Consider the following 13,048-nt stretch of genomic DNA (forward strand, 5'->3'; position numbering starts at 1 on the left):
CACCCCATGCACACACAGAAGTATGTTTATCTCCCACTTTTCTGGGTTGGGTTGGTGTTTCCAAAGAAGGGGCATGGTCAGAGGGTGCAGGGCTCAATGGGCGGGCCTGCCTGCAAGAACATTCTTCTGCCGAACACTCTGGCAGACAAGAGAGTTGCGAAGCTCTTGCTTTGGCTTGGTCTCCAGAACTTTTGTCTCCAGCATGGTAAAATACCCTGGCACCATCCCGCACAGCTGCTTGTGTGCGAGAGAAGGAGGTCAGGATAAAACGGCCTCCTCCCAAGTCCCAGCTCCTTAATTAAATGCATGGCAAGAACCGGGAGAAGCACATCTGGTTTCAATCTGCACGGGTCCTTTGATGGCATCAGATGTTCTTTTCCCTAACGGAGGGTGTGTGGAAATTCTGGCCTGTCTGTGGCAGCTTGGAGCCCAGGCTGGCTCCTGTCACTGAACCCCAGGGGCCCTTCTCCTTCCCTGCTGTCGGCTGACCCCTGCACCACACTCAGCCCCACCCCCACCCCCGCTTCAGTCCTGTTATTTCCCCCGCTCAGAGAGGCACACAGGTCTTGTGAACAAGGGCTTCATGTTTTGCCTGCTTCTCCTCCTATAGGACAATTCACACAAACTTTTTCATCTGCATTAAAAAGTGTTTAAACCTTAAAATTCAAAATGTAACCCGATGGAAACACGCACCTTTGCCATTCAGATGATATCTGGCAGCTAAACATGCAAGAGGAGTTCAGCTGGAAGCTGAAATGTCAAGTTCTCCCTGCCTGTGGTATTACATTTATGATGGCCCAGTCAGACACTATGGGAGAACAGACATCTCTGTGATGGAATGGGATCCAAAGGACTGTGACGTTCCCAACTTTTGGATTTCCACAGCAGAAAAACGTGTCTCATTTATGAAGTTTTCTTTGATAAACAGTTTCCTCAAACTGTGCAAATGTCTTTGTTTTGTTTTAGTGGCTTCTTTTAGCTTGTATTACTGAGGCTGAGCTCTTTGAATGGCTTTGGGCAAATGTCTATCAGGGGTCAGCAAACTTTTTCAGCAGGAGGCCGGTCCACTGTCCCTCAGACCTTGTGGGGGGCAGGACTATATTTTGGAAGAAAGAAAAAAAAGAATTCCTATGCCCCACAAATAACCCAGAGATGCATTTTAAATAAAAGGACACATTCTACTCATGAAAAAACATGCTGATTCCTGGACTGTCCATGGGCTGGATTTAGAAGGCAATTGGGCTAGATCCGGCCCCCGGGCCTTAGGTTGCCTACCCATGGTCTAGATCAGGAGTGGTTAACTACATCCCCGCCGCCCCTGGCCTTTGGCCACGCTGACTGGGCTGATGAATACGACAACATCTGAAGGGCCATCTGCTCCTCACTCCTGAGCAAACCTTCCCAAGTTTTCCCTCTGAAGGTCTCCTGAGAAGGAAGAAGTAGTAAGCAAGCCATCATGCAATGTTGTATTGTGTAAGGTGCATGCACGATGTATATTTGCATTTATATATTGTACGTGTTCAAAGCAGTGAGAGAAAATTCACACACACCACACATGGATGTCTGTCTTTGCAGACAATGGAGTGTGCCTCTGGAGGTGAAGTCAAACAGCTAGGAAATCACAGTGCCTGAAATGGTATCTCGCATCAGCTTATGATCCAGCCAAAGTTGGGAGATTTTTACTTCCGTTGATTCTAATGGAAGAGTTAAACCAGGCTTCCTCAACCTTGGCCCTCCAGATGTTTTGAGACTACAATTCCCATCATCCCTGAGCACTGGTCCTGCTAGCTAGGGATCATGGGTGTTATAGGCCAAAAAGACCTGGAGGGCCGAGATTGAGGAAGCCCGAGTTAACCATTTCCTTCACTTTCTCATACTGGAAACAACGAGCCTTAAATAGGTTGTCCATTGCCTCTTAGCTTTCTAGGTGGACAGAAAAATAGGGTTTTTTATGGTTGATCCAGCAATGGTTAAGAATGGTGATGTCGAATTGGTTTCCATGGGAGATTTAAAGCACACTTCACCCTCCCACTGATATTTACAGGGCTTTAAAATGCTCATGCTGATTCTCTTAATTTGGAGGCGGCTACCTCTTTCTGATCCCAAAGACTGCATCCACTCTTGGCCAACTCTTTGGAGAAGCACAGGAGCCGTAGTGTGGCTACCCTTCTCTCTCTGACACCAGCCCCCCCCCACCTAAATCATAAACGCAGCATAAATAAATATACTGAATTTTATTGTCTACCTTATGTAACTATTGAAATATGTGCATACTGAAATATGGAAGCAGCAAGAAGAAAATATGCAAAGCAAACAAACACAAGACCTGGCTGGTGGATGTAGGTTCATCGTCGTCTAGTGAGGCTTGCATATGTCAATGAACCATTGCGGGTGCAACAATCCCACCATAAAGCTTTCCTAACGAGCACAAGATCGTCCCTTGGAGCTGGTTCATTCATCGATTGCTGGGTGACCAAGTGATGGTAAAGGTAAAGGTAAAGGTACCCCTGCCCGTACGGGCCAGTCTTGACAGACTCTAGGGTTGTGCGCCCATCTCACTTAAGAGGCCAGGGGCCAGCGCTGTCCGGAGACACTTCCGGGTCACGTGGCCAGCGTGACAAAGCTGCATCTGGCAAGCCAGCGCAGCACACGGAAACGCTGTTTACCTTCCCGCTAGTAAGCGGTCCCTATTTATCTACTTGCACCCAGGGGTGCTTTCGAACTGCTAGGTTGGCAGGCGCTGGGACCGAGCAGCGGGAGCGCACCCCGCCACGGGGATTCGAACCGCCGACGTTTAGATCGGCAAGCCCTAGGCACTGAGGCTTTTACCCACAGCGCCACCCGCGTCCCTGACCAAGTGACGGACAGAGAGCTTAATCAGCCGTGTTTTATTCAAATTGATGCACAGCAATAGGAATAATACATATGATGTGCGCGTCTGAACCAGAACTGTTGCAACTGCAGGAAACTTCTTTTTTTTTGTTTGGTAACGTTCAGCAGAAGCTGAGCTGATGAGGCTGGACGTGCCCCGTTTCCTAAAGTGCTTCTGCAACCTCCCCCCCCCCCCCATGCAAATGAGATTCTCCAGCAGGACCTTAAACTAATCCGCAGCAGTTAATTGGAAAAACAAATAAGCAGACCGTGTTGGGAGTCACCGCCTGCGTCCGCCTGGGCTTCCCAACTTTCGACCCGACGTTTGGAGGAGGGGGCGCGCGCAAAGCTTCAATCTTTATTGAAGAAAAAGCCTCTCGCGTGCGCTCTCTGGGATCAGATGCTTGCGAGCGGGTGGGGAAGTGGGTCTCTAAATCCGAGTGTGGGTTTGGTGAGTCTGGATTGGTAGGGGAAAGTGGGGGTGGGGGGGGGAGAGAGAGAGAGCCTGCCCGGGGTAGGTGGAGGAAGGAGGTCTGTAAAACGTCAGAAACAGCACAAAGCCTTTGCCACGTAATTAGAGGCTCCTATTAAGTCTGGGTCTGCCCTCCCCAGGGTCCCTCCAGCTCCCCCAGCCCCACCCACCCACATGCCAGGCGGAGCCTTTTGAAGTGCCAGAGAGCCGCTCGATCGGGAGAGGGAGGGGCGGGTGCGCAGCAAGCGAAAAAGAAACCCTCTCGAGCTCCCCAACCAGCCTCCTCCTCCTCCCCTTCCTTCACCAGGCAGGCAGCAGAGAGAGAGGGGATCTGGAGTGGCGCTCCTGCGTCCGTCTGTCGGCTGGCCGGAGCACTCCATCTGCAAGACCTCAGCCCCTCCCGACGGCCCGCCTTCACTGCTAAGCGCGCCGTCGAAGGAGCGCGCCCAGTCAGGGAGACGCGGGAGGATCGCGAGAGCCACCGGCAGTCCCATTGGAGGCGCCCTGCGATTCAGCAAGAGAAGGCACCCTTTGGATCCCCGGCCAGGTCCTGTCGCCTCCCGGGTTTGGGCCGCTTTGCGCGCTTGGTGTGGATTTTCCCCTCTGGAGTTTTACTCGACGGCACTTCGGAGAACAGGCGGCAGCTGCTGCGGGGTTTGGGGGAACGTGCGTAGCCGGGGACCCCCTTCAGGCTCTGCTCTTCTTCCTTGGCTCCCTTCCTCCTTTCCCCACCCCACCCCGTCCTGGCCTGGGGGCCCAAAGCCATGACTTCCAGCTACGTGCACGTTCTGGAGAGGCAACCGGCCGTCCTGCCTACGCGTCTGGAGAGCCCCGGGAACCTCGACAGCCTCCAGGCGAAAAAGAACTTCTCTGTCAGCCACCTGTTGGATCTGGAGGAAGCCGGAGACTTGGTGGCAGCGCAGACCGACGAGGGCGTCGGGGAGAGCGGCCGCAGCCTCCTGGAATCGCCGGGCCTGACCAGCGGCAGCGACACGCAGCAGCAGGACGGTAAGTGGCGCGCCGCGAAGCAGCGGCTTCATCCTGCCCTGGCTCTCGACTTGCGAGTCGCCGAGACTTGGACTGGTCTTTTCTGAAGGGTCCGCCCTCGCCTTCCCGGAGAGTAAAGCCGGAGTGGGGAACTAGGACGGGTGTGAAATAGCCCCGTTCAAGGGGGCTAGTTTAGAAGACTTAGGCGCCTTCTAAACACACCCAGCGCTTTTAAAAAAAAACAACCCCGTGGGCTCTCGGTTTCTGAAAGTCATGTGCAAAGATAAACATGGGTAAAATAATAAGTAAAACACACGGCGGAGGAATAATGTATGTTATTGCAGGGGAAGATCTGTGTCAGTAGTCAAGGCATGGTCGCATCACACCCAGAACCAAGTTTAACATTTACCAAACCGGTCCTACTCGGCTTAGTTCCGGACCCACTAATCCAGATCAGTTTAATTCATATTATCAGCCTCCCATAGACGAATTGTCGGTGCAAATTAGAATCCCCACCGCCTCCTTTTACTACATTTTGTGTAAAGAGCAGGGAAGGTCAACACGCGCGGTTGAGGCGGGTCGTCTTCGGATGCCCGGGTTAATGAGTTGCGTCCGGCAAAGGGAGCGAGCACTGCCAGAGACCGGGAAGCGGGTCCCGGGAGCTGGCGAGGCCTCCGGTTGAGCTGTGTCTAGGTGGTGTATCTCTGCGAGCATCTCTGCTGCCATCGTAGGATAGCAGGGGGAAAAGCGTCGCTGCTCCGCGCAGGATCCACCAAAAAGTTCAGCTGCGCTAGTCTTGTTGAAACGAACAGCAGGGCAGACGCGCGCCGTTTCCACGGGGCTTACTTACTCAGGAGAACTCCCTAGACCTGCTCCGGAGCTGAAATCTTGCGGACACTTTTTTTTTGGAGAAGAGGTCCTGTTGATGTCAGCATCGGCTTCTGAGAAAGCAGGCGTGGGTTGTTGAGCCGTCCGTCGATCAAAGCCTCTAGCCCTCGCGTCTAATTCTCTAAGCGACTTTCCAACACAGAGACGCGCACGCAAGCAAAACTGGGAGCACCGCAATCCCCGGCCGGCGTCTTCCCTCCCGGAGAGGTTTCTGCGATTTGGATTTTAATTTTCCGCAGTCCGGGTTGTTCCAAACTTACCAGCGTCACTGCTGTGATTATTTTCAGTTCAGAAAGAGCACAGATTTCTGTTGTGCGTGTGCGTTTTAAGGGCGTCTGTATAAAATGCACAATATAATAGTATAAATGCTTTTCAGTTCCCCCACCCCCTGGTTGGAAGAGTTAGCTCTGGAAGTTATGGATCCTTCCATAACTGCAGAAGAACAAGCCGGTGATGCCGATGTCTGAGCCAAGAAGATACTTGGAAGTCTGGTTTATTTTAAGCTAAATACAGACACTCGGTTTAAAGATAACTGAAAGTAGCGTCATCTAGGAATCCTTCTGCATTAAGCTCCTTTTATCCTTCGGTCCCTCACGGGTCAAACACGTTTAAACACTACAAAGCCCTACCAGAGAATCAAGGCCTAATTCTCATAGACAATAGCTAAACTGTGCTGGGCTTCAGAATGCCACCGGATTGATTACTCCTTCCGCAGGGAATTCTCCTAGTTCTCTAGGGATGGTAAAAGTTATTTTATAAAAGAGGAACAGTCAGTCACGTGGGGCCCCTCCTGCAGTTTGAAGTGGTACAGCCGAGACCCAGGCTCCCCTCCTCATCTGTTGTGGGGGGCGCGCGGGGCGTGGGAGGTAGCAGGTTGCGCATCTTTCCGAAAGAAAGAGGGCCTTGCATAATTTTTATAATATTGGGATCCATAAATAACAACAGCAACTGCTTAAGTCTGTCTCCAGGAATGAGTCTTGGGGAAAATTGCTGGGCCAGTCTGGGAACAAGTGTTGGGCCAGCCACACCCAGGGACTCTGTAGGGAGGCGTGCTAGGCAGGCTTACTCCGAAGCAAGTCCCGTAGAACTTAGCGGGACCCCCTTTGCTTGAAACCTTTGCACCAGGTACAGATTCTCAGGTGCACCTTTTCTCCCCCATCCTTCCGACGGGGCCTGACTCCCCATAGGCTGGAGGTTGCAGCCCGTTCTTAGGGATGTGGGAGACTTGGTCTGCGAGATCCAGCCGGCGTTCAAAGGCTTCCCGTCTCATTCATTGCAATGGAGGCAATGAGACTCACAATTGCTCGGCTTGGACTAGAGTGTGCCCGTTGTTTGGTTGGTTGGTTGGTTGGTTGGTTGGTGACTGTTGCATCTCATGCAATTTCCCCGAAGCCTTTTTTACTAAAAGCTTTTGGACTTTGCTTCGAGCTGCTAGCCAAAGCCTGATTATTTAAGAGTCCAGCTTCACGTGAAATAATTCGCTCCGGATTGCGAACTGTAGGAGCCGAGCGAGGATCGACGCTGTAGACCCCCCCTTCCCACCCCCGGTCTCCGCCGGCCTATGCAGAATTCACGCAGGGCGAAAAAGCGCCCGTTTCCTTCGGACCCAGACTCTCACTTTGCCTAGGAAATCAAACGAGCTATTCCAGTATAATACAAGAAAAACAGGGCCGCAACAAGCTGCCTTCACAATGCAGACGCATCCCGATGTTATTCACTGGATTTAGGATCGCCACGCTCTCTTCGATACCGATCCAAGACATATCGGCTCACATTTGATCAGAATTGCGCACGTATCAAAATCGTCCCGAAATTTCTCGGGACCACCAATTTATAGCCAGTCTGTTTTACAGCGGTTTAGGGCTAGGAGCAAGTCGGTTGGGTTTACTGGTGAGTAAATACGTCGTGGATCGGAAACACGATAGAAGAGAGCCCTCAATCACTCAAGCCAAAGGACACCATCCGATTAAGACTGCTTTGGGAGTGCAGCCTTGAAACACGAACTCAGAAGTTAAGTCTCCCCTTTTTCCCAGCTTGTCGAGGAAGAAAGATGCGTTCATGGGCGTAGCAAAGGAGGGGGCAGGGGGCAGCTGCCCCCTTAATCAATACAAATCTGAGATTCTGCCCCCCCTAACAAAAGCCTGCCCCCCAATCCTGGTTACGCCCATGGATGCGTTAAGGGTTTTCTGCATTGGACTGGAGTTGCTCGTTGACCTCTCCAAACCACTTTATCTCGGGCTATTGGAGCCCACGCTCAGCCCAGAAGTAAAGGCTTGCTAGCTCTAACCGGTTTCTAAAGCATTTCGCCCAGGTTCTAAGCACCTTCCGAGCAAGCCCGGATCCATTGCTTTGCAGTTTAGGCCCGACGAGTCATGCATCCGCTTCCTTGAAAACAAAACCCATTTGGAGACAGCGGGACGGACTTCCGAGTCGGCCTGCCTTTCATCCGCACGTGTGAAATCGGTCGTCGCACCAGCAAGCCATTGAAGCTGCGCGGTCCCTTCTTGGCTCCATCCGTAGCCAAACCTCCCTCGCCTGCCCCACTCCTTTGACGCCAGAAGTTGCCGGAAGAGCTACAGAAATCCCGCGAGTGCGTGCACAGGACTCCTGAGAAAGAGAAAAGCGCCGAGGGCTGCATCCTGAGCATCTTACCCGGGGAAATAATGCTTCTCTCGCGGAAAGGGCGCAGACCTTGGCGAGCATTTGGGACGCGCTCTCCAACGGGCAATGGCGTTGGCCCCGAGTTCCCTGCTCCTGGCGTGGAGCTGCTCGGCCAGAGGCCTGCCTCGGGGTCTGGCTGCAGGCGAGCTCAAATTCAGATTTCTCCCATGTCGCGCCCTCTCATCCTCTTTTGGGCTCTTTTGGACCCCTAGGAAGTCAATGCGCTTATGGGACTGACTTCCAAGGAAGCGCGCTTAGCCCGGTAGCCTTTTAAGCACAGCGTCGCTGCTAAAAGGGGCGAAATAGCAACTCATCCTTACCCGAGGGTCCTCCGTAAAACGAGCCAGGCCCGTATTGTCCTTTGGAAGGGCAGCCTGCGAGATTTCACCAGGCTGGGTCCCAACGGGTTCCAATGTTTCTCAACCCTGACTCCCCAGCCGTTGCTGGACTACAACTCCCATCACCCCTAGCTAACAGGCGGAATGCAGGTTCAAGTGCCTCAACTCCTCCGCTTTGGCTCGCTGCTCCCTTCCACATGGGCGGGCTTCTACTCTCTCCCCCTGCCATCCGATGTGGCGTGGAAATCGGGCCCGAATGGCTGGGGAGACACAGCTTCCTGCTTAGAGCTTTCCTCTTGGCGACAGGGAGCAGAGCTGTCTCGGGTAGGAGCGGGGTGCATTCTGAAGGGGTTCCCTTGAAGGCGAAGGGGAGCCTTCTCCTCGGGACCCGACTCCTTCCTCTGCCCGCTGAGGAAGAAAGGGTGTGCGCGGGAAAGTCAGGGTCGCCGGGAGTCTTTTCCCGGGGCCCTGAACCCTCTTCGGAGCATCACGAGGGCCCTTATAGAGTTGGAAGGGACCAGGAGGGCCATTATAGTCCAACCCTCTGCGATGCAGGCGTCTCTTGGGTGTTCGCTGGTGCTGCTGGAGCGGAGAAGTGGTTCCGAGGCGGGAGACAAGGCGCGCAATATTTACGCATTCCGTGTTCCCCTATAGCTGTGCCGTCCACCTACAAAAAAATAACCACATGGGTGTGTTTTTTGTAGGGAAATCAGGGCGTAGTTGTCCTTGTTTTTAAAACAAACAACAGCCACCTTGGCCCCCCAAGAAAAATCAAATGGCTTTGCAATTGCAACTGTGAACCAGGCCGCTTTGGGGAGGCGAGAAATTTAAAGTGAGCAGTTGTCTGGCAGAAAGAAATGGAGGGGTCGCGTTTACAGGCCATCCTAGCCACGTCTACTAAGCTCTGCTGAATTCAGTAGGTGGGTGTGGGTTTATCCTCCGCGTCTTTTCCTTGCGTTCAAGCGCGCGGTGAACAGGAAACCCTCGCGCGCTTCCCCCGTTCTCTCCTTCGGGCAGTTTGTCTAAAACGGATTCTGCTTTGCACAGGGGAGCCGTTAACACGCGCGCACTTCTTGCGCCCGTCCAAGTCCCGGGCAGGCGATTCTCTCCCTTCATCACAGTGACCGCCCCCCCCCCCGGCAATGCAGAAGGGGGCGCCGGGCTCGGAACGAACTCACAGAGCTCCTCCAAGAGCTGCCGAGGGCAGGGAGGAGACGGCGCTGCGTGCGTATGTCTTTAAAGCGTTTGGTTCTTTCTGAAATGTGCCTTTGCTCCAGGTCCCTCTGTAGGTGGGTTTGCCCGCTAGCGAAAGCTGACTCTGTCCGCCTTGCCGAAGAGCATAAAGATAATACGAACGGGTGTCGGGCTGAGCTTCGTCGCTCCCTCCACCCTGAAAAGTTGTGGAGAGGGCGGGGAAGGGAGAGACAGCGAAGTTAAGGAGAGGTAGGCCCGAGCAAAGATTTGCACCACAAGCACAAAGTGCCTGGGAAGAAGACGACCTGTCCATTTCACTGTGACTTACTTTCATGTAGAAGTCCGGGAGACCTTTCCGGAAGACTTACTCACCAAGGAGATGTAAACTTCAATCCCCACAGACTTTAATGACCTGGAAAATGCACAACTGGTTGTCCCCAAACGTAAGAGGCGGAGACCCCCCCCCTCCCCAAGCTGTTCAGTTTCATTAACCACTTTGGGCTGTAAGTTTTCCACTTGCACAGAATTCGTCACGAGGCTGAGTTGGAAAAGCAGCGAATTCCCAACTGTGGTGAAAAAGAAGTTGTTGACAAACGACGCCTTCCTCTTAAAGAAACTGCCTGGTTTTGTGTCAACCATCCGTTCAGTGCTCAATAATAGCTCTGCTTGAGGAAGGACCTTCCCTTCGCATTTTGTCTGACGAAGAATTCTGTCTTGCCCCAAAGCTTGCCTGCTCTCTCACCCTTTGGTCGGATAAAAGAGAACGACCAGGCATATAAGTTTCGGGACTGACAGATAATCAATATTTTATGTCCCTCGGGTGGGTGGGGGTAGAGAACCCTGGTGCAACTACGCTGCGATGCAATTGGGGGGCTGGGAGTGCTGGGAGGGGGGCAAGTAAGCCCCCCTGCGTCTCAGCGCTCGCTGGGGGGGGGGGGATTGGGCAAGGCGTACAGAAGTGAAGGAAAGAACTTGCTTTTTCAGTGGTGCCTGATGAAAAATTCTGTCTAGTTCGAAAGCTTGCCTGTACTGGCATAATTGTGAGACTACAATGAGACGAGGATACACCTTGGGTACAAATCCAAAGGAAGAGAACACATTTAGAGGGAACCCTCGAAATAGAAAAGGCAACTCAAGGGCGATCTCCATAAATCTATCCACAATAGGAAATGGGCCAGGAGGATACTGCAAACCGCAAGAGCTTCTTCTTTTCCCATCTTAAGGGTCTAACAGTCTGCAGACAAAAATCAGCAAGGTTTCTCACTCTGTTTTGTCCAAACGCTAGTCTCTTTTCCTCCCTCAGAAATCGAAACGTTATTGAGCATCCGATTTGAAGAAGAGTTCTGTGTAACTCGAAAGTTTGCGCCTCACCTTGTGAGCATAAGTTGGTCCTATTCCGGAAGTTATTCTACTGTGAATTTTGTTCTGAAGTGAGCTTAGTAAAGGGGAACTTGAACTGCAGCATGTCCCGTGATAATTTTTTTGGAGGGGGGGGTAGGGTCCCCGCAAGCAGTTAGAGCACGAAGCGAAATCATTTGATTCCAAAATGTCTCCTTGTGGCCCACGAATGTTTGGTTACCAGCTGGCATGCCGTCACGGATGCTTCGAAAGTTTCTTTGCTGTCTGGTTAAATTTAGAGGGGATTTCCTGCCTTTTCTTCTCTTTTCTGAATGCCTCTGCAGCTGACATAACTAACCCCTAACGCATCAGCACCTAGATTGAAACATAAACGTAGTCTGAATTAAGCACCTCGAAATTCCACAGATTCCAACAAGGGACAGTTGCAGCCGATGCCTGCTTCCTTGCCAAGCAAGGTAAATAAAGGAGTTCCGATGGGGCTTCTCCCAAAGGAAATTTTTAATTTTAAAATTTTAAAATGAGCGCGCCTTAAAAGTGCTTAAGCCTGGCTTGGGTCGCTCAGTTAGGCTTCGAATAAAACTTGACTATGCTATCCTAAATTTGTTTGACAACGCCATCCATTTGTACGGGGCTTCCTTCCCGTTAAAACTACGTAGTTCCTTGAAAGCCAGTGCCATTCATTCATCCGTGGGGCTGTCTACAAAGCCAATTGCTCCCACCTGAAAATTTATGAATGGCTTCGTTTCGCTTGGCATTGCGGCGGTCCCTTCCTCGGGAGGTTTCCAGTGGTCCAAGAGGCGCCTTCTCCTTCCAGAGGCCCCTCCAAGGCCTCCCGGAGCGGAGGGACAGCGGGAGACGCCGCAGAGCCCGCGGACAGGCGCACGTGTGCGCTCCGCGACCGCGCATTTCGCACTCAAGCACAGGAAGGCAAGCGCTCCACGTCTACGCCTGTTCTTCCTTTTCGAAAGGCGGATCAATGGGGACTCGCCTCCTTTGATTCCGACAGCCTTGGATGGCGAACAACGTTCGCTTCCAGGCGTGAAAGGGTCCCGGCGCCGCATAATTTTTCCAAATCGGGGACCCAGCCTTACCCGCTCGTTTTTTATTTTTATTTTTTTAATTGTCCAAAAAGGAATTGTGACTGGCTTCTTTTTTAGTTTTTTAATGGGAGCGGCGCCTCTAGACTCCGATTCACAATGCAGGTAGTATGGGAGCTGGGATCCGAAAAAGTGAATTGGCACGGGTTCGCTGTCCAAAAGGGGAGAGGAGAAACTCCCTGCTTGGGGTCTTCCCCCTGTTGGTGGGGGTCAATGCCAACCTCTCCATCTGTGTGCTCTCAAAAGCCTCCCTCCTGGAAATGTATGAACGAGGACTTACGTGCGTCAGCAGGAGAAGCTGTTGCAGAGAATAATAGACCCTACAAAACTCCGCTTTATTTAAATATAGTGGTACCTCGGGTTAAGAACTTAAATCGTTCTGGAGGTCCGTTCTTAACCTGAAACTGTTCTTATCCTGAAGCACAACTTTAGCTAATGGGGCCTCCTGCTGCTGCCGCACCACCGGAACACGATTTCTGTTCTCATCCTGAAGCAAAGTTCTTAACCCGAGGTAATATTTCTGGGTTAGCGGAGTCTGTAACCTGAAGCGTCTGTAACCCGAGGTACCACTGTATAAGAGAGATCCAGCCCGATCTTGTGAATTATTGCTCAAAAGGGTTGCGAGGGATCTACTACTCTCGAGTTAACCCTTAACAAATGGTTGCCGCTGAAGGTACGCATGCCTGCGCGGAAACCTGTGGGTTTCTGACTGCTTGCCTCGTTTGTGGGCAAGTAGACATGGGCAGGATCTAACTGCGCGCCCTTCGGACTCGTTGCCTCAAGGGAGATTTCCATTTGAGGATGATCCGTGCATTGGATTGGGCGGTCAGTAAGAGCATTTGCGGCAGAATGTGGTGGCGTGGCAGGCAGGGGTGCGATCTTGAATAAAATATTTTTTGGGGGGCGGGAGGTAAGCCCTGCCCCGCATAATCGATCACATGATGCGGCGCGCACACTGTTTGAATGGCAATGCCCATCAACTTTTGGAGGGCCTTGCTCCCTTAAATATTGGGGGGGGGGGCACCGGGGGCACAGACCCCTCGGTCCCTAGCAGTTGGCTCCTATGTGGCTAGGCCATTGTCTTCATCATATAACGGGTCCTCGCCTTCTGATGGAAGAGGTATCGTTTCCGTTGTGAAGCACACAATTAACATGCTAATTAACACGTTCCTTTTCTCTGC

General features: G+C 52.2%; 1 protein-coding gene across 4 annotated transcripts in view; it reads left to right on the forward strand.

The window, feature by feature from the left end:
* Window positions 1-3,547: 3,547 nt before the first annotated feature.
* The window catches only part of PRRX1 (paired related homeobox 1), an 82,573-nt gene continuing 73,072 nt past the window's right edge, over window positions 3,548-13,048 (forward strand). The window contains exon 1 of one of the 4 annotated variants that reach the window (XM_028732448.2): window positions 3,548-4,351. In XM_028732448.2, the coding sequence (XP_028588281.1) occupies window positions 4,108-4,351 (244 nt within the window). In that variant the 5' untranslated portion in view covers window positions 3,548-4,107. The remainder of the gene's footprint in view (window positions 4,352-13,048) is intronic. The other 3 variants (XM_028732450.2, XM_028732449.2, XM_028732447.2) reach the window with 3 other exon arrangements.

This window comes from Podarcis muralis, chromosome 5 (assembly GCF_964188315.1).
Source record: "Podarcis muralis chromosome 5, rPodMur119.hap1.1, whole genome shotgun sequence".
NCBI classification, from domain to species: Eukaryota; Metazoa; Chordata; class Lepidosauria; order Squamata; family Lacertidae; genus Podarcis; species Podarcis muralis.